The sequence below is a fragment of the Zosterops lateralis genome (genome assembly GCF_965231275.1).
Source record: "Zosterops lateralis genome assembly, chromosome: 14".
Classification (NCBI taxonomy): Eukaryota; Metazoa; Chordata; class Aves; order Passeriformes; family Zosteropidae; genus Zosterops; species Zosterops lateralis.
Genome location: NC_139774.1, coordinates 6,313,485 through 6,341,295, shown reverse-complemented (window position 1 = coordinate 6,341,295; position 27,811 = coordinate 6,313,485). Strand labels below are relative to the sequence as shown.

Sequence of the window (27,811 nt, the reverse complement as noted above, 5' to 3'; positions counted from 1 at the left end):
GCACACGGTGGGTCCCGCACACGGTGGGTGCCGCACACGGTGGGTCGGGCACACGGTGGGTCACAGGGTGGGTCCCGCACACACCGGCGATCCCGCACGGCTCCGCTGTCCCAGCCTCGCTCCCCGCCCCGGCCCGCCGGGAGCGCCCGCCCTGCGCACGCGCGCCGCCGGCCACGCCCCGCGCCGAGCCGAGCCCGCAGCGCGCGTGCCCGGCGCCGAGCGCGCCGATTGGGCGGAGGCGGGCGGGGCGGTGGCGGCTGATTGGCGGGGCGGCGCGCGCGGCAGCCGTTGGCCCCGTTTGAACGGCGGGCCGCCGAGTCCCGGCGCTGTCATGGCCTCCGCGCGCGCGCCGCCCCGCCAGCCCCGCCGCGATGGGAGCGCCGGTACGTGAGGGGAGGGGAGCGGGGGAGCCCCTCGGGGGGCCGGGGAACGGCCTCAGGGTGGCCCTTCCTGCGAGGAGCAGCCCGTAGCGCCGTGCCGGAGACCCTCTGAGCTCTCGCAGGGGTCCCCTGCTGGGGGAAAAGGTCCCGACTTGGTGTCTAGCCCTGGCAGGCCAAACACAGTAGTGAACGGGTAGTATGTCCCCAGTAACTAAAGCGGTGCCAAGCCTTGTGGGCCTCTGGTTCCGTAGAGGGTCGTGCAGAGCCTGTCACGGCTGAGGCGCTGCTGGCGAGAGCATTTTCTGATGGGCGAGTCTCGCACAGTGAGATTTTTGACTGTAGATTTACCCTAGATGTGTTATCAACCTCAACTTACTGTAGCTGAAAACCCTGTCATTTACCTTCATTGTTCTTTGCTGTTCTGAAAATCTCATTTATAGCACGTACCCCCCTGCGTGGATCCCGTAACGTTAACCCATCAGATGGAGGGGGAAGTTTGCTGTTCTCTGAAGCATCCCAAGGGCTTAGGAAACAGAAGAGTAAGTTAAAATTGCACAGAATACAATAAGATATCTTTAGATGCTACAATTGTTTGTGCTGTTACTGCTCTGCTGTTCAGAAACTGTTTTTTGTTGCAGAGAGTCACTGCCTACCTACCAGCTCAAAGGAGCAGCTGTAAAAGCATTGATTGGGATCTTCCAAAAATAGTTTTATATGTGACTTCTGCTAATTAGAGGGGGGCTCTGGAGGTCTAATAAATTACCTTCTAACCTAGGGTTTAGAGATATTTTCATGTGCTTTTAATATCTAAAGCATCCATCAGTTGAAAAGTGACATTATGGATCTGGATCATGGCAGGGAAATTTGGCAGAAGTAGAACTATCAAAGCTGTCTCTCACCTGGTAGTCTCTCTCTTTGTCAAGTGCCCAGATAACTAATATTGGACTGGCTGATTGCAGTAAAAAAGTAGCTGGTAGTGGATTGTGAAGTTGATAGTCTAAGAACCAGGTGGAATGTTGCCTTTTGTACGCAGTCAATTAACCTTGTGTAGTTTGGTTACATTTGCCTCCCTGTGTGCATCCCTCTGCCTTCACCATTCTCTTCTACATTCTTGTGCAGGTGAGACACATCTGAGCAGTGAGAAGAGTGCCCCCACCCCAGTACCTGCAAAGAGACTCACATCTCTCGGGTCCACGGTAGGGCTCTGCTGTCTGTCTGTAGTGCTGCTAAATCCATTTACTCTGGCTGCTCAAGCAATGCAGCCTCTTCATACAATTGGCATTAATCTACCCAAGTGAACTATGTAGCATATTGTTGTGTGTGTTCTTTAAGACCTAAGCAGAAAAAATGAAATTGCTGCATCCTTGGGAATCATGTAGTAATTAACTTGGGACTGCAGAGCAGCTTGTTATATTTGGTGCTACACTCTTGGGATTTCTTTTCCTCTTGCTCACCATGTAATTGTGGTGTGACTCCTCCTTTTTAAGGAGATGGTGTTTTGGTTCTTGCTCTAATGGGCTGGGCAAGGCAGAGTGAGAACCTAGTGGTGAAAGAAACAGGCAGGGGCTGGTGCTGAATGTACAGGTTCTCCGTGTCCCATGCAAGGATATGGATTTCAAGATTCATAGCTTAACAAGATGAAAAATGATGGCCCTGACATATTAATTAGGTTCATGAGTATTGATGATGTAGGATGAAATTCTGCAAACAAACCTGGGGTAAAGATATTAAAATGTTAATGTTATTAAATGAAGCTTAGGGGTGCTAAAGTCTCCAACTTTGTTAATCTTCTTCCTGTCCCTGTGGTTCTGAGCTGTCCCTTCAGAGTAATGCTGATGAGAAAGTATAAGGGTAAACCTAATCTTAACCTGCCACTTTTCTGCCCTGTCTGGGAGAGAGAAGTGTTTGCTGTTTATTTGGCATGTGTCTTTGTAGTATTGTCTGTATGAAGCACCCACTCTTGCATTTAATTGTGTTCAGCTATTGTGAAGCTAGAGATTTCTAACACATCTCTCCTCCAAAGCCGGCTAATGGAATTGTGAAGACTAAAAAAGATGTTATGCTTATGAAAGAGAAAAAGAAGCAGAAGGCACTGGAGAAGGAGGTATGAATCCATTACATGAGTGAAATCCTGTCATGTCTCCCACTTACATTAATAATAAATACAAGCTGGTAGAATTGGCCTCTTGCATCTCACAGCATACAAGTAGTTTACAAACAGCTCTGTGCAAAAGAAAGATTATCAGATATTATGGATGTACAAAGCTGATGGAATTGCATTAATTCCTGCTGATTGTTGTCAGTCTTTTCAAAAACAGAACTAAGTTGTTGGCTACCCCAATAAGGTTCTGTTTTATTGAACAATCTCTAACTGAAAATTTTTGCCCACTAATTGTCGTACTTTCAATGCTTAAGAGGCACCCTAAATTATCAGTGTGCTCCTGTGTGCTAATTGGTGCCTTGTGTCTCAAATGTCACGTTCTGCCTTTTTGTCTGTCACAGCCAAAAAGGAGGGTTGGCTTCTGTTGCCCATTAAAGCTAAGACTATTCTAATTTTAGCACATTGTACTGGCTTGGTAGCATAAAATAAGTCAGGTTAAATGTTGCTATTGTATGGTGTGTAATAATAGAGAATTGTGGTGATTCTGTTATTTCCTTCCTGTGAATGAGAGTTGCAGATACTCTGAATGTGAATGTGTTATCTGAAAGTAAATACAGTTTGGATACCTATGCCTGTGGTTTACTTGGAGAGGCTCAACTGAGGATAGTAGGAAATAAAGAAAATATCTCATGTTTTAGATTCGTGCATTGGTGAGAGAACGTGGAGAGCAGGATAAAAAACTACTGGCTCTGGATGAAGATCTTGTTAAGATGGAAGCAAAGCTGAGTGCTGCAGTTCAGGAGAAAACTTCTCTTTCAGCAAATGTTGCATGCCTGAAGAAACAGCTTCTGGAGTTAACAAGAAGCAATGAACTACTAAAGTCAAAGGTATTCAGACAAATAAGTGCATCTTTGCTTTGCCTCTGCTGTTACTGAGCTTCCTGTGCAAGAGGAAGCTTTAGTTGCTGATCAGCATCTGTTTTGACATAAAGCATTTCTGGTTTGGGATCTCATGCTCTTCTGTCTAAACACAGTGGGGAGGGGGGGAGCACTTGGAAAGGGTTGTATGAACAGCAATTCATACAAAGGAATTACACTTAGTGGTTTTATCTTCTTTTCTAACAAGCTGTCTGAAGATGGGGTGCAGAAGAAAATGAGCAGCCTGTGCATGGAGTTGCTGAAGCTCAGAAACATGAGGGATACCAAGGAAAAGGTACGACCATTTGCACAGGACAGTAATTCTGAGCTGCTCAGGAATAAAACCAGTGATCTTCAGTATCATTTGAAGGTCTTGGTATTAATTGTTGTTTAACAAGTGACTGATAACTTCACGGAGAGATACTTGCAATCACATTTAGCACGGTAGCTGGTGCTATCATTAAACAAGTCTGATGATTAAATTTCGGTTCACTACTGTCTCTTCCAAATAATGAAATCTTATTTTAATGTTAATATGTGTGTTTTGTTGCTTGTTGTTGTGTTTTGTTTTTTGTTTTTTTTTTTTTAAGACTGCACTGGCAAAGCAGGAAGACATGGAAATGAAGCTGCAGGAAGTGCAAAGGAATCTAGAGCATTCAAAAGGAAAAGTAGCACGGTTACAAGAAAAATTGTAAGTGCTAGGAAGGGAATTGGATGAGATAATATGACCTGGCTATGTTTCTGTGCTTATCCTTTGTAGTAACCAAAATCGAGGCTGTCTCTCTCCTGAGAAGGAACAGACATAATCAGTGTTTGTAGTCTGGAAAAAATACCATAGAATGAAGTTCTAACAGCTGCTGTGTTGATGAAACAACCATTAGAAGCGTTGTTTCTCTAGTGTATCTAACCTTTTTCCAAAAGACAAACTGTATCATGTCAACCCTTTGTCTTCCAGTGTGGTATGGGTGAGGTTTTCTTGGGTATGGGGTGGAAAGATGTACCTTTTTAGAAAAGAATTGTTGTTCAGGTTGGAGGAGGACATTTGTATGGATTGGATATTTCTGGCCCTTTAGACTACTAAGTTAGGAATGAGCAAGGATAGAAAAGCATTAGAGCAGGAGCTAAAATTCCAATTCAGCAGGCAGGCATTTGGCATGGATTTGATGAACATATTCACATTCTCCAGAGAAGTGCATTCAAGAGCCATTGTGGTGCCTTCAGAGCTGCTTTAATGTAGGCACATGCTCTGAAGAAAGGCAACTGCAGAGTCTCTTGGCTTCAGCAGCTCTGTGTAGATAGAGAGTGAGTTCTAATTCAGCACTTTCTGTTTTGCCCAAGAGGTGTCATGTGCTGCACAGGAGCAGTTCACTAACATGCAGCCTGTTCCTGAGGACAGTGACCTAGGGTGAACTTCCAAGCTGTGTTTAATGTCAGGTTGGCACAATTGGCACTGCAGCATGAATTTGGCTGTTAAAACACACAAAGGTAATAATGCAGGTAGTGCTGGTCACAAAGGGAGGAGATGCTACAAAAGTTGCATTATGTTAATGCATTATTGTGTTTGTGGCATATTGCTTGTCACAAAATGTGGCTTAGCATCTTTACTACAATGAGAAGACTATGGAACAGGAATGAAAAAAGGGTAGAATCACCTCTTAGAGCCAATATCAGTTTTGCAGCCAAACTGGGAGAAGAAAAGTATCTGTTACTACTTAATTTGTTTAAATATATCTCATAAAAACTGTCTGGTTTTAGATCTGCTACTGAGAGAGAGAAAGTTGAAGAAAAGTCTGACACTGAAAAACTCATGGAATATATTACAGAGCTCAGGTAACAAATTGTTCTCAAAAAGGCAGTTTTCCTCTTGGAAACCAACAGTCCTAAGCATTTTCCTTTGTGTGGATGTGTAAGCTTACAAACAAAACTTAGTGGTAACAAGTGCCTGAATTTTCTTCTACAGTAGTGTTGCAGAAACAGCTGAGAAATACAAACTGGAAGTTGCCCAGATGGAGGAGACACTGAGTAAGAAAGACAAAGATATTGAGAGCCTGAGAAATACCCTCAAAGCAAAAGAGGAAGAGTCATGTAAACTGATGAAAGAACTTACTGAGAAGTGTGAATTGCTTCAACAAGAGAAAGGTAGTTCTTGTACACTGTTCCATATGTGGGATCACTCACATGTCTTAGAGCATCTTAAATAGGTGTTTTTTTAAATGTCAATTTAACTGATTTGTTGCAAATGAGAAGTCTGAGGTCCAGCTAGAAACACCAAGGCATGTTTTTAACAACAGAGAAATCACTTCACATCTGACATCTGTTAAGTCTGAATTAGTGTTTCCATGGAGGGTAACTGGGGTGGATAGAACACAATGAAAATTGTAGTAGTGGCTTTAATCTTAAAGGTGAACACTAAGAAGTTCTTGTTCCTTACTCTTCACTGAGAAGCACTTATGATATTGTGTGAATCCACTGCTAGCAGCTTGTACACAGGCTCACTGAGGTGTTGGGAATGTGGCAAGGATCCTTCTTCACCTCCTTACTCCTTCTCTCCCAACACCAGCCACTCTGCAATCTGAGACACATACTCAGTTTTCTGTACCAGCTGCCTTCTCTGTGCTGGTTTGTGGAAGAAGCTTTGAGGAAAACTCATGTAGTTGTTTTCCCTGTCACACTGCTCTTCTGGTGAAGGCTAATTGCTTGGTCCAAACACTCCTGCTGTTAACATTATTTTAAAGTGGTATACTTCAATTTTGAGGAGTTTCCAGATGGGTTGTAGGTATGGGTTTGTTTTGTGGGGGGTTTTCTTTCTGTGTTTTTAGCAGTTAGGCAAGAGAAAAACAAAGATGGAATGGAAGTATTATGAATAATACATATTGTAGCTATTTGAAGATAGAGAAGGGAACTTGTTTTATATTGACAGTTTTTCTGTGCAGAGAAAGAGTTGTCTGAGACAAAAGGGCAGTTCCTGAGTATGAATGCTGAAATAGAAGACCTGAAAAAAAAAATTGATTTGGTGGAACAAGAACACCAAAAACTGCTTCAGAGACATGAGGAGGTCATCTCTGAGCTGCAGCAAGAGAAGGTAAATACAAGCTATAAACTAGTCTAAAAATAGACTGTAATCCCAAGGATTGGCACTAAAAATTGTTGGTTTGGTTGTGCATGAGATTTGCATTCCACAAATTAGATTATCAGTAATATGGCAAAGTGGGTTCTGGCCTGCAGAAGCTTGTGTGGTCTAATAGGTCTAAGAATCATTGCTGGTGGGATGGGGGTTTTGGTTCTTCCCAGAGATTTGAAATTTAAACACTACAAATTAGCCCTTTACTACCCAGAAAATACTGGTAGTTTTAAAATCTGTGGTACTTTGGCATGCAGGAGTCATCTGCCTCAATGCAGCAGAAGTTACTGGAGTTCGAAGATGAAGTAATGAGTGAGAGACATCTTCTGGAAGAAGAGCTGAAGGATACCATGAAGGAGCTGAATAAATTGCATAACAAGGAGAAGAAAGCTGAAAAGTTGGTGCAGCGACTGGAACAAGAAATCAAATCTCAAGGTCTTGAACTCTCACAGATGGAAGAAGAGTTGAAAGGGTTTGTGAAAGAAACTTTCTGATTCAGGCTTTGAAAGGAAAAATGTTAAATTAGTGTAAGCAGCGCTTCTGAGCCCAATTCAGGTTTTAGAGACCTGGGCAGATCTGCAGTTATTGCTGATTGTTGATTACCGATAGTGGTGTGATCTAATCACTAGCAGTAGTAACTTGAGTCAGTATCAATCGTAACTTGAGTCAGTTTTACATTGTTGTAATTTAAAACAAGAAAAAAAAGCCAGCTGGGTTTTGGTTGAAAGGCTGGTTATTGTAGTGCTCTGACCTTGCTGTGCTGGGTGAGCTATGTGCATGTTGTACTGGTTATTTCTCTCCTGGAGAAGGCACTGACAAAAAGATTTTCAACCCAGATGCTTCTTGTTTAAGTTTACTATTAGGTCTTCAATCTATTCTATAGCTCCCTTGGAAAATAAAGGGAGGGGGAAGAAATCCTTAGTGTAATACCTGTTGTGAAGATTGTGCTTTAGTATCTGAGAAGTTACTGGTTTGTCACAATAATTTATTGCTGCTGCTTCAAGCCTTCTGTGACTGCAGCAGCATTTGGTGATGAGTTCACACATACTTCTCTTCAGCAAGCAATGCTGAATTTTTATTTCAGGAAGAATGCAGAGCTGGAGCAAATCAAGGCAATGCATAGCAGTGCTGTATTGAAAGTCCAAGAAGAGCACAGCAATACGCTGCAGGAACTTGGAAAGACTATTGCTGACTTTGAAAGGTATTTAAGTTTTATTAATGCATAAGACAGGCATTATCTCAAAGATGACAATAAAATGTACTGTTCATTTATGTGCCTTGGTACTACACACTGCATGTTATTAGAGCAGAGGATTTTGTGATGGTATTTGGTGGCATTAATAATTTATTTCTTGAGTACTAGGCAAGTATAGTGACACAGTATCACTGTCTAGTTCAGGAAATTGGATATTTCTGCTTTCAAAATGAAACCAATTGGAGGAGTTCAGTGGTCTGAATCACAATGAGATTTGAAACTAGTGATGGTGTTCGGCACTGAAATAGCTTGCAAAAAGACTTGTATAGTCAAAATTTGGACTGAATTGAGAGTAGTTTCCTACAGTTATTGCAAATCTTTTACCTTAAAATATTCAGATTTAGAAAGTACATAAAAATGATACTGTTATTACTAGGTATGTGTGTCATCCCACAGGATCCTTCATGGGTATTTGCCAGTGCCAACTACAGACAGCAGGTGCTTTGCTGTTTAAATAAGCTTCAGAGAGTATTTATGTTTTAAAATACCTACAAAAATATAGTAATATCTGTATCACAGAATTTGTTGTAGTGTTACTGCTTACGACTTTATGGAACTGTGTGATGGTTTCTTTCTTATCTTTCGATTTATCAGAGCCTGTACACTGCCATATCTTCAGATTATAAAATCTTTGATACTTGCTAGCACGAGCTTGCATTGCTCTTTTAAAATGGGAACATTTTGCCTGAAGTAACAAGGTTTTCTCATCTGTACTGTAATACCAGCTACAAGAAAACATCAGCTGAAGAAATTCGCAGTTTTAAACTAGAGAGTTCCTCTCTGCGAGAAGAAATTGCCAACCTAAAAAAAGTAAGCCAAGAGAATCTGCGGTTACTTCAAGAAGCAGAGGACACTAGAAACAAAGCAAATGAGGAATGTGCCAGGTACTACACAGACAAACCTTTCCTTAAGCTAAGGAATGCAAACTGAGGCTTGCCTTTCTAACTAGAACCTTGTGTGATGCTCTAGAAGGTCAGATCGGTATTTGATGTAAACTGAAGTTTCTTGCTTTTCCCAGTGCAGAAGGCTGAAAATACTGACAGACAAAATTTATTAAGTTTATATGCATTAGGAAACTGGTCTGTCCAATCAGTTATTTTGACTTTTGTCTATATGTGAAACATAGAGGAAAAGGAAAATATTTAAATGAAATATGTTGGAATATTGTCTGTTTCAGAAATATCAGTTACAATGACTGCTTTGCATATAAGATCCCTGGAGGAGACAAGCAAATACCTAATGCAGCATTCACTCTCTGCCAGTCCAGTCTGAATGATGTTACCTCAAATTCTGCTCACGAGCAGATGCCAGTTAATCATCTACGAATTGCCACACTGTGGTGATGTAAACTGAGATCTTGTCCCTGCCTCATATGAGACACCACAGTGCAGCTGATGAGAAATAACACCCAAAAAGTTGTTAGGCTGAGGATATGCTTCTCATGTCTAACAGCAGTTTAGTGATCCATGTTCTCTATAGTTCTCTGCTGGTTAAGATGGTGCCCTTTCTTTCACCTGTTCAATGTCTTCAGTTTCCATTAGAGCTGGTAAAAGAAAGCTGCAGCGGTATTTCTTGGCTGAGGTGACAGTGAAGGGATGGAACAAACAGCTGTGGCTGAAGAGGAATCAATGCTTTTAGGTGTAGGGTTTTTGAAATCTGGCATGCATACACACTGAACAGTCTTGATTAGTTCCTGCTTGAGCAAATCTCTGCATGTAAAGCCTAACTACTAAACTGTCCCTGCTAAAAGCTGTTGGCATTGAACAACCTTAAATGAGCAACATGATCTTTCTTTGCTTCAAAAGGACTGCCTTCATCCTTATAGGAAAAAGTTAAAAATATTCTTCATCTTAAACTTAATTACCTTCTGTACGAAGGGTTTCTTTGTGGCACTGTTTGTGCAAACCTTTATTTCAGTTCTACTAATAGCTTTTCAACTGTCATTACTTGTGAGTTTTACATTCAGTGTAGTAGAAAAAATGTAAAAATCAAGGGCTCATTAAGAAATTATGGTGTTTTCCTCAGGATGCTTTTAGAAGTCCAGAGCAAGCTTGCACTAAAAGAAGCAGAAACAGAGAGAACAAAAGAGTCTTGCCTTGCACAAATGACTAAACTTCAGGAAAAACTTGAGGAGCAAACTGAAGATCTGAAAAGAGAACTTGAAGCAGAAAGATCAAGGTGACTTTCCCAAACTTAAACTGCATATGATAGCACAGCCAAATTTTATTTGGAAGAAGTGCTGAGAGCTAACATGGAACATAATAAAACTATAAAACTCTTCTTCTTGCTTTTTTAGGAAAACCATAAGTGAAGATGTGACCTCCAGCTTAGAGAAAGAGGTCAAGACCTGGCGTAAACTCTATGAAGATTTACACAACAAAGTTAAGCCTTTTCAGGTGTGTTGTGAAGTAGGTGTTTGTTAGTATCTGGTGACATAAGACTTCTGCAGTTGGCTCAAGTTCTGCTCTTGAGAAGTAAATATGCTACTTCCATTCTAAGGCATTTATTCTGCAGTGGTTTCCTAAGTTACTATCCAGTAACTTATGAGCCAGCCATTCCCTTTCCTAAACTAAACTTCCTTGGCAGATTTAATTTCAGTAAAAGAAGTTATGCTTAGCTGAAAGATTTCTAAAGCGTTCAAACGTATTTCAGCAACAACTAGATGCTTTTGAAGCAGAGAAGAATGCACTCCTGGAGGAGCAAGGGGCAGCCCAAGAAGAACTGCATAAACTGAGCGATGCATATGCTAAACTACTTGGCCACCAGAACATGAAGCAAAAAATCAAGCATGTTATGAAGTTGAAGGAAGACAATGCCCACCTGAAGCAGGTTTGTGGAATGAAAAATTGGAAATCTGCATTACTAATGTGCTTGATGTCTTTGTTGCTCCAAATATTTATAGACTAATCCTGCAAGCTACTTATTTCTTGGTTCTTAAATTCCTTGCATGAAGCAGATTACAATAAACTACCAGGCTCCAGAAATGCCAAGAGTTTTATTTTTGACTGAATTTACAACATACAGAGACATCAGCAGTACAAATAAGTGCCTCTACTCTTACCTTGGTTGGCTTTTCTTATCTTTTTTTTACAGTCCTAAACTTAATAAACTCCCTGCTGAAAGTTTCAGACTGCCATACTGCTTAGTGGTGTCACACAGTACCTGTATGTGCTCCTGATTTCTCCACACCTGTGTGTTTGGGTTGGGTTTTAATGCCACCAATAATTGTCTATATGCTAACATTAGGCAGCATGGCTCCTGCAGTAAACAATGAGGCTCTTCTGTTCTTCATCTAACTTCCAAGTGTTTTCTCTAGGATGTCTCCAAGCTGCGTGCCCTGCTGGCCAAGGAAAAGCAAACCAACAAGCACCTTCAGGAGCAGCTGTGTGCAGCACAGGGCATTAAACGTTTTGATCCTTCCAAAGCTTTCCAGCATGACAGCAAGGAAAATATTCCTCCAAAAACACCTTTAAAAGAAGGTGAGTTTGATATTGATGTAACTTTTGTACCTCTTAAGCATAACTAAAGAAGGTCTGAGAGTCTTGCATAGTGTGCTGCATCTGAGGGAGGTGATTGGTGTCTCTAGTTCCAACAGCAGATGTTGGAGGCTGCATCAATGGGGCACTCCCAGTGTAGTTTGATCCTTACAACCTGACAGGAATAGCTGGTGTGCCAGGTCAGACAGCAGAGCCATTTCCCTTCTGTCACCAGCTCACATGTTCCTGCTGGTGAGGTGATAGGAAGTGTCTCCTGCACAGGTCAAGTGGCCCAGTCAGACCTTTGCATCCTGGTTCTTTAGCTGCTGGCAGGACCTTACACAACTGCAGGTGTCAGGGTAAGATGCTAAAGGTCTGCAGATAAATGTGGACTGGAGGAAAAGATGGAGAGCAGGGAAGCAGGGTAGGGGAGAGTTTCAGGAGAGTATTGGCTCCAGGGTCTGAAATCCTGGCTTGCCTGTGAGATTCAGTGTAGAGCCTTCTGCCTGCCAGGAGACAAGACATTTACTTAATGTGGTGGGAGCAATAGGTGAAAAACTCAAACTTAGTAACTCTTTTCCATTGCAGGTAATAAAAACAAAATTTGAATTCTTCCTGGTATTAAGAGAATCACCCATAAATTTGTGTGCTACAGGAAACTTCAACAGACTGCTTCTTCAAGGTGAACTTGGATGCTGTATATAATACAAATCAGTAGGAGCCCTAGAGATATGATCTAAAATTATGTATTTTTACATAGACTGCTTTCCTGAGAAGCAACAGTCAACGCATTCCTGACTCCTGGTAGCGTCATTACAGCAGTAAACTCTGAAGAGCGTTCACTGTTGCATGTTTTGGATATGCTGAGGCTGCTTACTTAGGTTTTGAACAGAGCGTTTTAAGTTTTGAAAATGAGAATAAGCACTGGAGAATAAGATTACAAATGAAATCAGATATCATGAAAGTTTTTTTTTATTATTTTTATGTTTTTAAATTTTTTTGTATCTATCCCATGTATACAATTCTATGTTAAGTTTGCTGTTTACAGCTGCTCTGGTACCAATGACAGAAATACTGCCAAGAGACTCTTTGACTTCTGTGACCTATGCACTATAGAACCCATGTAGAAATGGAACTGTACACTTTAATTTTGATATTCTAGGATTCAGTATATGCAAATTTAAATCCCGGGGCTGGGTGTTGCAGCTGTTGATCATCAGAAGAATATTTTCAGGTCAAATTGACAGCATTTATCTAAATGCTTGTGAATTGTGACTAAGATTAGTGTCTTAAGAGCGATGCTGTGTCCACTGGACTGTTAAACCGCCACAAAATCTTTGCAGGCAGCTGTTGTAAGTGATCAGAGCTACAGTGACAAGGAATAACAATAGAACTTCTCTCACTTGGGTGGGAGGACACCCACAGAATTCACATGCATTGTACAGGCTGGAACTTTGGCAAGGGGGAAAGAATCTGTTAAACTGCATTTAAAATTAAGACTGTTTTAGCACAATAAAAGTTTTAAATTAAAAAATTTGTCCACTTCCTTTGCAAGCCAAGGATAAACCCCAAAGTTACATTACAGTGGGATTCAGCCTTCATAATTCCTAGGATGTTACATACAGAATGCACACTAAGTCCAAGGAAAGAAGTTGCTAGATGTTGTCTGTTAATGCCATCTTTGTGTATTTGCTGGATTACTTGATCTTCTGATGATTGAGGATGAGGATTAGCTTCAGGTCTTTTAATTAAGAGAGCACTTGGTATTCAGCCTGAAGTGTTGAGAGACATTTTGATAAAGAAGTTGCTAGAAGTATTTTATACTGGAGTTCTCTCACTGTGGAGAAAAAAAAGGTTTTCTTGTCTGAAAGATGCAAATGGAGTAAAAAAGTTGTAGAAGAAACAGGCATTTGTCTGAATGTTAATGGAAGGTTCCACCAAACTCAAAACATAAAAATGGAGACTCTGAGTTAAGGTAGGGTTTTTTTGTTTGTTTGTTTTGTTTTGTTTTGGTTTTGTTTTGGTTTGGGTTTTTTTGTTTTTGTTTAACTGAACATAAGCCAAGAATGGCAGGTGTCACAGGACTGGTTGCTACATCCTTGTTTGATATAGTTGGCATGAGCATGCTTATACTGACAGAGAAAAGGGAAACTCCAGCAAATAATTCTGCTAGTCTTACAGCAAGCTCCCCTTGAACTTTTTAAAACATTGATAAATCAGAGTGGGGAGAGAAGCAAAGGGTGGAAGTCAAGGGGAAATCGAGGGCTTTTTGTCAGCTTCAGTCTAGGAGGCTTTTTCGCTTTCATGCACTATGAAATAAAGTATTAAAAACTGAAACCTTGACATTTGTAGCACAACTGACATTAGTGTTCACTGCAGAAATCTATTACTTATATGTTGTGGAAGATTTTATTTTAATTGAAAAATCCATGATTTAACATGAAGTTACTCATTTTGCTGTATTGTAGCAAGAGCTGGGCTGTGCTTAGTTGAAGTGAAGAGCCCTTAGAATTCTCAACCTGCCTGACCTAATTAGAGCCCTCCTCCTGCTTGCTATAAAAGACAAACTGTGTAAGATCAGTGCCAGTGCTTTGAATGGATCTCACACACACAATGGCTCTGCTTGCTCATGCTGGCTGTTATGAGGTAAAAATTTAAGCTCATACTGAGCTGCTTAAATGGTACCACTGTGACCAGACCAAAAGCTTAACAGGATTCAGAGCCACATGTGATGCAGGGTTTGGATTTGTGTTTTGGTTTCAAAGGTCAGCGGAGCCGGTGCTGCTCTCAGTCCATGTGCTCTCTGCAGGCACAGCACACAAAGGGACACAGCTGAGCTGCAATGATTTCCTAGGCTGGTAATTCCCTCTGTGGTCTGGCAGTGCCTGAAATGCTGCTTGGAAATGGAGCAGGTAAGGTCTGGATATTTGCATTAACATGTTCCTACCACACTTTGGTTACAAGATCAAGGGGAAAAGCAAAGGGGGAGGAGAGAGGGAGACTTAATTATGCTTTAGTCTCTGTGAATTACAGTCTGAAATGGTAATTTAATGAGTGGTCCATTTAGTCACCCAGGGATGCATAATGCTTAAGTGACTGTGACCTAGACAACAATACAATTTTTATTGTAAAAGCATAATGTTTCACAAAGTGGATGTAACGATAATAAAGAGATCTAAAGTCTAGGTGGAACACTTTTATTACAGAACGTGAGTTCTGACTCGAGGCAAATATTAGAGGGAAAAAATATTATGTAAAGAAGATACAAAAACTACATACAATTTAACTTATTATGGTGACAAAGATGCTAAGATGTTTTACAGGCTCATTGATGATTGTAGCTTGAGATTTCAGTGTTCATGCTTTTGTTGTTTTCTTCTTGCTCTGAGCCCAGAAGTAAAAATTATTTCCCCATCATGATTTTTGTTAAAATGCACAGGGAGCTCTTCCAAGCTGAGTTGGGAGGAGATGATGTAACATCAGGTGTATTGGGACTTCTTACCTCCATGCTGCTAAACAGTTTGGTATTTGTAGATTCTACTTCTTGATTTCAAGTTATGAATTACTAATATTTTGAAATAAAATTCTAGGGTTAAGGGAAAGGAATTAAATGTCAATAGCTTTTTACAGGGGGAAAAAAGGGGCATCTGTATTCCATGAAGGCAGAAACTGGCTGAAGTGATTTGATTTTTATGTATATACACCTTTTTCTCCTTTAAATATTAGTTGTTTATCATAAATAAAGGTCCTTTACAATATTCTATAAAATTTTAGTATGATTCTATTAAATTTTGGTAGACTTTCCTGATTTTCTTCTTTGAGTACTACCAATGAAAACTATTTTAATCAAGTCAAGTTGAAATAAATTCATCAGCATCGATACAAGTGTAAGTTTTGGCCAGTTGTTTTTAGGCATCTACTTAAGTTCTCTTGCTAAAACAATGCCAGGCACAGTCTCTGCTTTGGTGGGTCAGAATTGGTACAGTAACACTTGGTACACAGTATCGGGTTACCTTCACAACTTGTATTAAAAAGAAATCAGATCTGTCACCTTGTAAGCATGTGATGATACATGTAGGATGAGTGCTGTAAGCGGTCATTGCTCTCTCAAAAATAGCCACCCTTTTTCTGGGGGATTTACCAGTTGCTTTTACATCTAACTCTGGATAAAGGCAAACTGAAAATACTTATTTTTTTTTCCATTCTAAAAGGAGGAATTAAGTAATTTATAGTGAATAGATCACAGAGCTCTATGCAGGATAATATGATGTGTAATACAGAAGTTCCACGGCATTTTTGTTTTTACAAATGAGAAATCATAATAGAAAGTTCACAGTTTCAACAGGCTCCGTGTGGTCAAACGTTAAATATGCTTACTGCAGTAACTTTTATTACTGTTTAAAGCCCCACGATGCTGAGACGAGGGGCCGGCCCTGCAGTAAGGCAGCGCTGGTGCTCGGGATGGCCCGGGGGCCACGGGCCCCTGTGCCCGCCTCCTCTGCCCTGGGGCCGGAGCGTCACCGGTGCCCACGGAGCCCGCTTTACCCAACCCCGGGGTGTGCTGTGAGGCTCTGGGGCGCCGTGAGGCTCCGTGCCGCGGGCGGGGCTGGCTGTGGCCGTGACAGTGCCGGCTCTCCCCTCGGCTGTCCCCTCGGCTCTCCCCTCAGCACTCCCCGCCCGGCACGCGCGGCCCCGCCCCGTTCCCCGGGGCCGCTCCTGTCCCTTTAAATGCCCGCGCTGGCCCCGCCCCCCTGGCGCGTGCGTGGGGCGCGCGGCGCGGCGAGGGCGCCCCCCTGCGGCGCGGCGCCGGGCACGGAGGGCGCGGAGCGTCCCTGGGGCAGCGCCGGGCCCCGCCATGGTGGGCCGGGAGAAGGAGCTCAGGATCCGCTTCGCGCCGGGACGCTGCGAGCTGGTGGAGGTGAGGGCGGCGGGGCCAGCAGCCCGCCGCGGGGCCGCTGTTCCGGTGTGTAGGCCGGGAGCGCTGACGAGTTGGCGGCGGGGCCGGGCCCGGGGGTGGGGGGCCCTGAGGGGGCCTCAGGTACCCGAGAAGGTCCCCGGGCTGCGGGAGCGCCCGCGGGCTGCGGGGTCGGGTCCTTTTGTGTCCGAATGGCCGCGGGAACGCCGCTCTCGGGGAGCCCGCGGCACAGGGAACGGCTCGGCCATAGGGAACGTGTGCGGTGATTCCACGTAGGATCCCTGCGGGAGGGAGGCCCGTCCCGGCCGCTGTCCCGGGCGGGGTCGGCGGTGCCCCAGAGGGGACCTGAGCTGCCGCAGCGGTGAGGGCCGGGCGAGGGGAAAGGCAGAGCAACTTCTGACAGCACCAGTGTAGGTTCACCTGTCATTCCGAGCCTTGGGAAAGCCCCAGGCTTTGCCTTCAAAGCTTTCCGTGGCTGCAGGCGATGTCAGAGCTGAGGGAGCTCAGGCTCACGTTCCCTTCCCTGGAGTGACTGGGATCGCATCGTATTGTGTTGCAAATCTGTTACACCGGCGGCTTCCGGGTTTTAGTGGCCGTGCCTTAAAATTAGTGGTTTGAGTTTATCGTGATTTTCTAAATAAAAATATAGAGCTTGAAAAGCTTCATAAGAAACTTTAAAACTACTTTATTCTGGTTTTCAACTTGAAATGCATCATCTTTTGTTGTTTTTATAAATTTTACTGTTATGTTCTATTTTGGTAATGTCTACAAAGTGATCTGGTGTCTCATAAATGCTACTTTTTAATCTGGTAATGCTGTGACTTGTTTATTTTTATGTGAATGAGACTTCTAAACACAATACTTCTTTGTTATTCTTGGCTAATGTGGACATCAGTTAAAAATAAATGGGATGGTTCATTATAAGCCTCAAAATTGCATGTTTCAGTACAGTTAGTAGACCACAGAAATGCTTCTGCAGCTGGGTGATGTCCTGTGGAGGAGCAAGGCAGCATACAGGGAAAAAGTTCATCTGTTCAGATTTTGTATCACCAGAATGTTAAAACTTTTGGCAAGAAGAGGTTCAAACTGGTAATTAATTGGTTTTGGATTTATGAGAAACATCTATCATTTGACTCTTTCAGAAACAAATGACTGGAATCAATTAGTCTTGCAGACAACAGCAGTAGCTTGCAAGCTGTGCTTGGTGAAAGCTGTGTTTGTGTCCAGTTCAAGCTGTGCTGCTGATGTAACATCCTCTTTATGATCTGTAAAATAAACAAACTTAGATGAATGAATCTTTAAAACATCAGATTTTGCAAATGCCACTTGGTTTTGTGTTGGTCACTTCCTACTTACTGAGGATACTCAATGATGTTTTTAGAGAATCTTTTGACTCTGTTCTGCAGCAAGTGTTGGGTGTTTATTAGCAGGTACTTCTGGCTGTAGATATAGTCACGCACCCTGATTATAGTCACACTCTGTGCAGACTTTGCTGAGAGAAGAAGTACAGAAGAAAATAGTAGTTGCATGTTCTTGCTCATGCTGTTCAGAGAAGCCTGAAAAATGGTAAATCAGCTTGTGTTCTCAGGTAAAATTTGAAGAAAAAAGTAACTTTTTGAAACATCACTTGCTGTAGTCTGCCATTTTCAGGCAACTGTCCACACATAAATTATTAATTTTCATCCAGTACTGATGGGAATAAGGCAGCCTTCATCTGGAAATTTAGAGTTGAGAAAAATGCATGTGCTGGGAACTGGAAACAATTGTTTTGGGTTAGGCTGTTGCACGTACCCTTATGGAACAAAAGCTTTGAAACCTCATGGGTCAAAGACAGTGATTTGGGAGTGATTGCTGTGGCTTCCTGTGCTGCAGTCTAAAAGCAGCAGTCTGGTACAATGCTTAGAAATGACTGGGCTGTTGAGATTGCATAGCAGAAGACATTCTGTGATGTACAGAATTACAGTAATTTGTCACAAATTGTCCTTGTGTGTAAAGTGGTCAGGAAATCCGAGATTTGTGGGTTCTGCAGGCCCAAAGTTTTTCTGCACAGGCATGGTAAAGATAGGGTTTCATTTCTCTTTTTAGCAGGTGGTTTTTTGGGTTTATTCATGGTGGATACAGAAGGAAAGCATTAAAGGAAAGTAAAGATGGCAGAGACAGGCACAGATCTTGTGTTTGCTGTCTTGGAAACTTGATGTTTTAGTGGGAGGTGGGATGAAGTTTGTGTGTGCTGATGTTCACAGCTGTCCCAAGTACCAAAATGGGCAGGAGCTGAAGTGCAGCTTTGGTCTGTTGTACAGTTAGTGAGCTGAAATCACTTCCAGACCCATTTCATAAAATTGACAAGAGATTCATATCTTGGTTTTACTTACATTGTTGTGTTGAATAGCAATGAATTACTCTTCTATTTAATAATAGATTTCAAGATTGTAATTACCACAGAAAGTTATATTGTATTGTGCAGCTTTTAGCAGGCGAGTCTATCCAGAATTATTTGTTGTAGGATTTGGACCCTAAATGTTACATTTTTGTGTCTGTTTTCTAAAGAAGTTATTTCCCTCCTTTCAGATTGCACAAAGCTATCAGCTTTTCAATGAACTTAAAATTCTGTCTTCACTAGTGGTTTGGATTGTTGTGGAAGTAAATGAGTTTCTCACTGAAGTTTTGTTTTCATTACCTTTGAATATATGTTTTAGTTGTCTGACTGCAGTATTGGTCCTCCCAGATGTTGATGCTCCATGAAACACTCCAAAAGACTCAGGAGAAGCTTTTTTAATACAGTAGCCTCTGACTGTGCATACTTTAAAAGAAAAACCAGTAAAAAATTACAGCAGAAACAAAACTTTTCCTGTTGTGGTTTCCCTAGGAAGATGTGGCCGTTCCCAGTAGGCGAGTTTTGATCACTGGTGCTACGGGACTTCTTGGCAGAGCTGTGTTTAAAGAGTTCAATGAAAATAACTGGAACGCAGTTGGCTGTGGATACAGGAGAGCTCAGCCCAGGTTTGAACAGATTAATCTTCTGGACTCTATTGCAGTTCATGACATTATCCATGAGTTTCAGGTGAGTTTCTGGAGTGTAAAGTCGATGGGAGGGGTACTTCGTGTGTCCAGTAATCAGCTGATTGTGCTGCTGAGTTCTGGGCCATGAGCGGGGCTGGTGCTTTGGCGGGGCTCTGACAAAGGTGTGGCCCCGTGTTCTGCCCCACCCGCAGCAGAGGTTTCCCTGCAGGTGCCCACAGCCCTGGCCTTTGCTGGGCTCACCACGGGCAGGCTGCAGGCACAGCTCTACCTGCAGGACACTGCAAAGGAAAAGATACACTTGAGTTGTTGACATGGAACGTGTCAATGTGCAGTTCTGGGGAAATGGAGGAAAGTTTGAATCCAACAGCACTAACTCTATGCATGTGCAGTGTTAAGTGCCAAGAGGAATATATAAAACCTGAAATACATTATTCAGGGTGCCATTCTATAAAATAGTAACTATCATCTTAATAATCTGCATATGTTAAGTAAGCCATGTATGGATAGCTTACCTAAAAATTTTAGTACCCTTGTGTGTGTGTGTGTGTGATGTATCTTGTATTAATATATTTTACTATACTTGTATTAATATATATTTTACTATACAGACTTAAAGAGAAAAAAATCCCCACAACTTCAAAGTTGCTGTAGAATTGGAACTACCAAAGACCATAATTACACAATTGATGATAAATGTTTTTCGTATCTTGAAACAGCAGGGTTTTATTGTAAAAAGACACTAAGGAAAAGGTGTTCCTCAGAATGTTGTCATTAAAAATAACAATGCTGTTTTTATTACTTAGTTTTGCCTGAGGGGTGTCATCACTAGAATTAGGGTGCAACTGCCATCTCTTGACATGTTGGTTGTTTAAAATTAGTCTTTATTTTCCAGCCTCATGTTATAGTGCACTGTGCTGCTGAGAGAAGGCCAGATGTTGTAGAAAGTCAACCAGATGCTGCTTCTCAGCTCAATGTGGCTGCTTCAGCAAACTTAGCCAAAGAGGCAGGTAAGGAGAGAATCTCATGGGTTGGTGTCTTGTTAAAATCCTGCATCTTTTTATACAGGGACATCAATACAGAGAGTACAAGTGGGAATGTCACTCCTGCCATCAGTGTCACTGATCTGTTTTCCATAAGTGTAGTGTGCACAACTCTGGAAAGGATCAGGGGGCAGACAAAGCAGCAGGAGTGAATGTGCAAGGAAGATGAGAACCTTGGGAGGATTTAAGGGTCTGTCAGGATTTCAAAGAAGGCATGAATTAATATCAATTATCTATAAACATTTTCTTCCTAGCTGGAGTTGGAGCATTTCTGATCTACATTAGTACAGACTATGTATTTGATGGAACAAGCCCTCCATATAAAGAGACTGATGTCCCAAATCCTCTGAATTTATATGGTAAAACCAAACTGGAGGGTGAAAAGGCAGTTCTGGAAAACAATGAAGGTAAGACACTCAACCATTTTTAATGCAGCCTTTCTATTTTTACTCAGTTATTTATTAGCTTAAAGTCACTAATGGAGGTGCAAAACCATGGAAACGAGTTTCAGAGAAGAATGTGATTAGGAGTTGGTCTCCTTGCTCATGAGCAATCCCTCTTGCTTATATCTGGACTAAAGCTTTTATTTCTTACCTGTTCTAGTCTTCATTCATGGGATTTGTCTCTCCCTGATGGACATTCATAAACCTTTGTCTATTGTGAATCTGCTGTTCCTAAGGAAAGATAAAATACATCATTCTGTATATAGCTGCAGTTATTTATGGGGATGCATTGCAAGTGTTGTCAATGTATGTTTACTTAAAGGGAAAACCAGAGTTGTGATTCAGTAATAATACAGCTCAAATCAACACGGAGCCTGGTTCCTCTTTGGGGTTTGCTCTATTATGTGTGCCAACAGGCCACCCATTTTGGTTTTACTCACTTGCACACATCAAATTCCTGCTTGTAACACTTCCTGAAGGGTTAATAACATATTTGTAGTTTTAAACAAGAAGATTTTTAAATTTGTTTGCATCTTTTCTTAATGAAAATTTGGCATACAAAAATAATTTTTAAAATTCTACTTAAGGGAAAAGTGTTTTCCCTTTAGGATTTTTTTCTTGTAGAAGGGAGATACTTGGCTCTTTCTAGTTAGTGCACTGCCAGTGTCCAGTCACAGATTATAAGGAAAGAAGCACTTGTATTTTATCAAAAAATCTGAAGAAAATAATCTCAGTACACATGCAGAAGAGGCTTCTGATATGTCAGTATGATACTCACACTGTGGCTCTGTGCTTCCCAGCCAGAGAACCGAGCTATTGGTAAATTAGTGTGATGGTCTTCCAGTAAGTAAATATCTGCTGTGTATGATGGAATTGGCATTACTAGTAGGAAAGTAACTTTGTAAAAAAATACTTTGATAGGAAAAGTCTCATTTAAGTAAAAATAAATTTAAATGAGCAGTTATTCACTCCACCTCTAGATTAAATACCATCTCTGGATTTGACTGTGATGCTGTTTGCTCCCTCTTCTAGATTGGTAATGAAGAAAAGACTTTACCAAATCCAAGTGTGTGTGGGTATCCTGCTGGGCCTTTCCCTCAGCTCCACACTGCAGTTTGGTTTTGTAACCCTTCAGAGCAGGATCTGTCAGGCAGCAGTGGGTTGCAGCAGTGGTATTATTAGCAGGAGGAGTGTTGGGGTGGTGCTGAGTAAAGAGTTTGAAAATATGAGTTCTCCTGATTCATACAAATCCAAGTATTTTCCATGTATGTTCCAAACACTAATTTGCTGGTACAGTGTAGGTAGAATTCCACTGGTCAAATCTGTAGCTGTGTGAAGAAGTGCCTTGTGCATTTCTGTTGTAAAATGCAAAAATCTCCAGTAAGTGGGTTAAACATTTTTTTTAAAGATGCTTTACTTTGGTTAGAAGAGGATACAGGCTTATAAATATATATATGTATATAGTCGTGGTTATAAAACTACAAAGTGTCAAGACATCCTCAGAGCTGTTAGTCATGAGGCTGATCCTCTCCACATCCCAGAGAGCTGAGAATGAAAGGAAGGCAGTTCTCTTCTCAAAAAATGAATATTTTCAAGGCAGTTAAAAAAAAGATGTTTCAACCAGTATTTAAAGAGAGGAAGAACATCTGCTGAGTGACCAAATAACTGCTTCTAGAGCAGCAGGAAATCAGTGTCATGTTGAGTTTTCTATTTGTTTTTCTTGTCTAAGTACTTTTTCTGGTTTACTTTTCTGTGAGAATAATTTCTGTGTTAGCTTTTTCTGTTTCTCTCCAGAAACAGAATAATGCTATCCTCTCTATAGCATTGTCCTCCAAATATATTAGGAATGGCAATGTTTTGATGACCTCAGCTTCTAATTTCAGGTCAGGGTTTTTTGTTTTCTGTTTCAGCAAAACTATTACTTTTAAGTAATTTATCATAGCCTTGGATTTCTCCTCAGAGGCTTTTTGGGTCTTCATGACAGAGATAGACCAGTATGATGTATTCCATCATGAAAAATGCTTCTCTCTGCATTTTCTTAATTCCTTAAATCACTGTCCTGGAATCTAACATTATTTACTTTTGTGTTCTGTGAACCTATTCCTTATTTGTCAAACTTTTCATTTATTTCAATGTTCATGTCTTTTTTTCTGGTAAATAAAATCCTCCTTTATATAGGAGGCTTCTGCATGATGGATGAAAAATCTTTGTAATTGATACTTGAATATGATGACTTATGAGTGGTGGGAATTTTTCTCCTTGCTCTTATCCAGTGAGGATGGGGAGTGCTGGAGTAACTGCACAGAGTAGATGGGTTTTTTAATTTTTTAAAATTCTTGTTCTAACCCAAACAGGCATCTTTATACTATTAATGAAAGCTTGTTAGCTTTCTGGAAATCAATGGCATAAATGAAAATAAATCATAATATAATAATGTCTATAGTCTTAGTGTTTATAAACTGGTTTTGATATAAATTAAAATTATATTCTGTGAGCCAACATACTATTTGAATTTTATTTGTGATTTATAGATGCTTAATATGATCAGCATATTTCTTAGCATTTCCACTTTTCAGATTGTGCTGCAGCATTCGTCCCCACCCATGATCTAAAATACTTTTTCTTTTAGAAACTGCAGTACTTAGAATTCCTGTCTTGTATGGAGAGGTGGAAAGACTGGAGGAAAGTGCTGTGACAGTTATGTTTGATAAAGTGCAGTTCAGTAATAAATCTGCCAACATGGACCACTGGCAACAGAGATTTCCTACCAATGTCAAGGATGTAGCAGCTGTTTGCAGACAACTAGCAGAGAAGAGAATGCTGGTAAGAATGGAAAGAAATGAGCCTCTGCAAGGTGAAAACAGCTTGAGTTCTCAGCTTTGCTTCTGAACAGCTGAGAACTGCACACCACCTGGATTATTTGTATTTCTGGAGTGCTGGGAGGGAGGAAAACTGGCTGCAATACTACAGGATGCTTGCATGACTATGAGGGTATTGTGGTCTTTGAAACAAAAGTGGTTGAAGGGATGGGACAGAACCTTCTGAAAATTGTCTTATGTCTTCTGGTATAGAGGAGAGAATTAGAAATGCCAGACTTACTCTGATATGCCTTTTATAAATTGCTAGTTTGAACTAAAAAACCCATGTAGTTGAATGTAATTCTCCAAGATGCCTTTCTTTATTGTATTAACAACACTGAAGTGGCAAAACAAAGCGCCTGAACTGAATGACGACTTGTATTTGTTCAGCACAGCACCTTCAGATTACCATCTTTGCAGGGTAACAGAACCAAACAGCCACCTTTGTTTTTTCACACGGTAACTTTGAAACCAGGAACTGTGGAGATGCAGTCGGTTTGACTGGACTTGCACAGGGTTTGCAGTTTAACATGCAGAATGTGTGTGATGCCTTTTGCCTTTGTTTTTTGAGGAAGTGAAGATCACAGAACAGCTGAGTTCCTCCTCCCCAGCTCTTTGACCTTGCTTGGTTGGTGGGCAGCTCCTTTCCCTCCTGTTCATTCTACAGGACACAAACTGTTTGTGAAGTCAGGTCAGACAGAGTAACACCAGTTTCCTGTTTCAGTCAAGTGTTCTCTGAAAGGGTGCAGATGTTTCTAGAACACCACTGAGGTGCTGTAAGATGTCTTTTGAGATAGGGTCGTGCTGGCTGCTAATTCTGCACAGTTCTTGCACAGGAATTGGTCTGAGGGCCAGCTGCCTGCTTCCTTTCATCTGTGTTTCTTCTTTCTTCTCTAGGACCCATCAATAAAAGGAACCTTTCACTGGTCTGGCAATGAACAGATGACTAAGTATGAGATGGCATGTGCAATTGCAGATGCTTTCAACCTTCCCAGCAGCCACTTGAGACCAGTAAGTGATGTGTTGTTGGACCTGTAGGCAGACACATGTGCCTGATCATTGCAAGCAGCAGCTCTCCCACTGGCTGTACAAGTCAGCTTCCTCTTCAGGATGGGCTGTGCATGTCCAGCACAGCCTGAGCTCTGTTACTCAGGAAAACAAAAGCTGCTTTGACCTGCTGAATTAGGAATATTACTCAGTCAGTCACCAGTTTTCCAGTCTGTAGTGCAGTGGTATTTCTGCAGAACAGTTCCTCTTAGTCACAAGCAAATCTGTGTTTTTATGATACAGGTTGATAGAACATTAACTTGAAGATAGAGCTCTATCAGTAACAGCTGTGCAATGTCCCAATTTATTTCTGAATATGTGCATTTAAGAGCTACAGATTATTTTTGCTTTGCTTTAAACACCTGTCCTGCAGTTTTATTGATACTTGAGACTACTCTTAAAGACATACTGATAATGTGTTGGGCATATAACATGTCAAGAAGATTTTATCTATGTACAAAATAAATTCTAAGGATTCAGAATTGGTGAACACTGGAACTGAAATGAGACTTGGAAGATGAAAGAAAAACAGTGGAGAACACTTAGCCTTATTTTTTTCTGCCCAACTCTATTTCTCTTCAAGTAATTGATCAAGACATGGTTCCCTTTACATTCTGGAGCATTCCTTACCTTCTGATGATAATCACAGAGTGAAAATGTGAATAAAATGTTGAAAAACACAAATAGTAGCACTAAAGAGAGTGAGAAAAACTTGCCTTAAGACACTTCACATGGCCTGATGTGTTGAAATAAAGTTAACTATAAAACAAGCAAATAGCAAAAAAATCCAAACGAGAAAGATCCCCCCAAAACAGTTGGAAGGGAGGAGGTGACCATACCTATATAGAAAGCTGTGAAGGAAAAGTTCTCATGTACATGTACAAGTATTTTTCTGTCACTTCTGATTACTTATTGGTGTGGAGTTTTTTTTAATCTTCTATTTGTGATTTTAGATTACTGATAGTCCAGTTGTGGGTGCCCTTCGCCCGAAGAACGCTCAGCTGGACTGCTCCAAGTTGGAGATGCTGGGGATAGGTCAGAGAACGCCATTTCGAGCTGGGATCAGAGAGTCACTTTGGCCTTTCCTTGTTGACAAGAGATGGAGACAGACAGTCTTCCATTAGTTTGTAACTTTTTTAGTAAAAAGTATGGTATGTGGCACTTTTTTAAAAGAAAAAATAGTTTTGTATGAGTGTTCTTAAATTGTGACATTTATGAGCTTTCATTTAATTGGGTAAACAAATGGTCTTGCACTAGTGAAACTTAGCCTAAAAAAAAATTCAGTGACAAAAACTGAGCCTATTTGATGTCATGGATTTTTCCTTCCATTTGTACCAGTCTAACTTAATATCTGTTCTTGGTGGATTGAGGTTCTTAGTAATGAGTACTGTGTAATGCTAAGAATGACTCAGATCACTTGCTGACTTACTTTTGGCTGAAATACGTTGTTGATGCTTAAGGTCTGTGCCATTGTTGTATTTACCATTTCTTTTCATTAAAGGACATGGTCAGTTAGTTTATCACCAAAAATCTGAGGGTTTTGTTTTTAATTTCTGAAGGTGGTTCTTAGGGAGTTAAGCTGAAGTAGGAATCCTTAAGTGTTTGTTTTGCTTGAGCTCTGATCAAAATGTTTTTTAAAAAAGTGAAACTTTATTTTTGCAATTATCAAGTGTACTTTTTATGCTTGAAATATTTTCAGAATGTTCTGTAAATTGAATGCCTGCAGCTTTGTATTTGTACAGTAAGTTGTATGCATTTGTTTTCATGGTGACTTAAAAAAGCTAGGGAGGGGTGGGGACAGTGGGCAGCCAATAGTTTTGGGGTTTTTTTTGGGTGGGGGATTGAAGTTGAAGGATTTTTTTATTTTATTTTTACTGAGTGGTTGTTTGTTTTTTGTATGAAAGCACAAAATATCTTCATCCTTCCCTTCCCTTTTTGGGAGCAGCATTTGCAACTTGTTAAATTAATAGAAGATGTTCGTTAGTCAGTACATGGGAGATGGAGAGGAAAGGTGTTCAATAATTTGTAGCACTCCAGTGGCTTTTCCACAGATTGTTGCACCTGGCACTGCTGCAGCTTGTTCTGGAACAGCAAAGTGTGTGTGGTGAAGGTTTGCAGCATAATAAAACTGCAATTGTCTAATATAAGACAGTCTTTAAAGCTGGACTCAATAGCCAGGTAGTGTGGAGGAGAACATTGTACAGCTTTGCTTCCTTTTGAAGTTGTAGAATCAACAATAGAAATGTTCTGATATTTCTAGCAGAATATTAGTAAAGCTAGTAAAAGGTGCAGTTGGATGGTCATTTATTTTTCCGAGGCTGAAATGAAGGGGAAGAGAAAGATGTTCAGATTTATTTTTTTTTAAGTGTGTAGGAGAGATGTACACAAAAATAGACAAATTGAAGGTCTTGGTCAGCTTCATGTTCAGTCATTTCATTTCAACTGGCATTTGCTAAGCATTCATAATCCCAGTTTGTTTTTAGGCTGAAGTCCTGATACACACATGGTAACCCTTCTCCAAAATGACAATAAATATATATTGCTGGCATGAGAAACAGTCGTTGATTCTTTCTTTATCATGAGGATTTGTTTATCTGAATCATAAATGTTTGCAATTCTTACTGAAATCTGCATGCCCTTTCAGTGTTGTGGTTTTATTCCCTCTTTAATTCAGTAATTATTTCCAGACATGGAATTGGTTGGATCAGTTTCTCTGTCAGTGTCACTGCCTTGGAGATGTGATAAATGTACACTCAAAAGATACAGAAGGTGTTGAAAATATGAGCCCTGAAATATCCTGGGCCTCAGGGTTGGATCAGGAAGATCCTATGTCCCTTCCCCTTGCAGAGAGCAGTTTGACCAGGAAGGAAAAAAGGATGACTTCTCTCCCAAAGATAAAGGACCTAAGTGAGATGAGTTGGGCGTTTTACTGGAAGGACAAAATTGAAATATTTGAACTTTTTTTTCCACACTGAGCAAGTAAGTCCCACTGAGGATCTGTGTCCTCAGCATCCCCCTTGGAGACTGCAGTCTTGAGGTGTTTTGCCACTGGACAGACACATTGGGTGATGTTTCCCTCCTTTGGTTCTAGAAAACTAAAACAGCACCAATAAATATTGCAAGAGGCAGTGGTACTAACACTATCATTTTCTAGTCATTTTAAAAATACATTGCTGTTGAAAGCACTTGTCATACTATTCCCTTCTTGTTTCTGGTTGGATGGCACTGGAGGTGTTT

The 27,811-nt window shown here is 41.0% G+C and overlaps 2 protein-coding genes across 2 annotated transcripts; both read left to right on the top strand.

The window, feature by feature from the left end:
• The first annotated feature begins 132 nt into the window (after positions 1-132).
• On the top strand, positions 133-12,753 carry HMMR (hyaluronan mediated motility receptor). The gene is made up of 18 exons (XM_083871604.1): positions 133-383; positions 821-919; positions 1,500-1,576; positions 2,404-2,484; positions 3,180-3,368; positions 3,607-3,693; positions 3,989-4,089; positions 5,154-5,228; positions 5,359-5,537; positions 6,332-6,480; positions 6,777-6,991; positions 7,604-7,720; positions 8,500-8,658; positions 9,800-9,952; positions 10,071-10,170; positions 10,427-10,603; positions 11,091-11,253; positions 11,839-12,753. The coding sequence occupies exons 1-18, from the start codon at positions 332-334 to the stop codon at positions 11,856-11,858; spliced, it is 2,193 nt and encodes a 730-aa protein (XP_083727730.1). The 5' UTR covers positions 133-331; the 3' UTR covers positions 11,859-12,753.
• A 3,307-nt stretch (positions 12,754-16,060) lies between these two features.
• Positions 16,061-27,129, top strand: MAT2B (methionine adenosyltransferase 2 non-catalytic beta subunit). Its single transcript, XM_083871820.1, has 7 exons — positions 16,061-16,168; positions 19,032-19,226; positions 20,079-20,193; positions 20,481-20,633; positions 23,299-23,492; positions 24,425-24,538; positions 25,528-27,129. Exons 1-7 carry the CDS (start codon positions 16,106-16,108, stop codon positions 25,696-25,698), a joined length of 1,005 nt encoding a protein of 334 aa, XP_083727946.1. The 5' UTR covers positions 16,061-16,105; the 3' UTR covers positions 25,699-27,129.
• Positions 27,130-27,811: the final 682 nt, after the last annotated feature.

Bases quoted from the DNA above. Each gene is read 5' to 3' on its own strand.
- HMMR (XM_083871604.1), top strand. From the start codon at position 332: ATGGCCTCCGCGCGCGCGCCGCCCCGCCAGCCCCGCCGCGATGGGAGC. The intron at 5,538-6,331 runs GTAGTTCTTGTA...TTTTCTGTGCAG, and splicing joins ATTGCTTCAACAAGAGAAAG to AGAAAGAGTTGTCTGAGACA. The intron at 6,992-7,603 runs GTTTGTGAAAGA...TTTTTATTTCAG, and splicing joins ATGGAAGAAGAGTTGAAAGG to GAAGAATGCAGAGCTGGAGC.
- MAT2B (XM_083871820.1), top strand. From the start codon at position 16,106: ATGGTGGGCCGGGAGAAGGAGCTCAGGATCCGCTTCGCGCCGGGACGC. The intron at 19,227-20,078 runs GTGAGTTTCTGG...TTTATTTTCCAG, and splicing joins ACATTATCCATGAGTTTCAG to CCTCATGTTATAGTGCACTG. The intron at 24,539-25,527 runs GTAAGTGATGTG...TTGTGATTTTAG, and splicing joins CCAGCAGCCACTTGAGACCA to ATTACTGATAGTCCAGTTGT.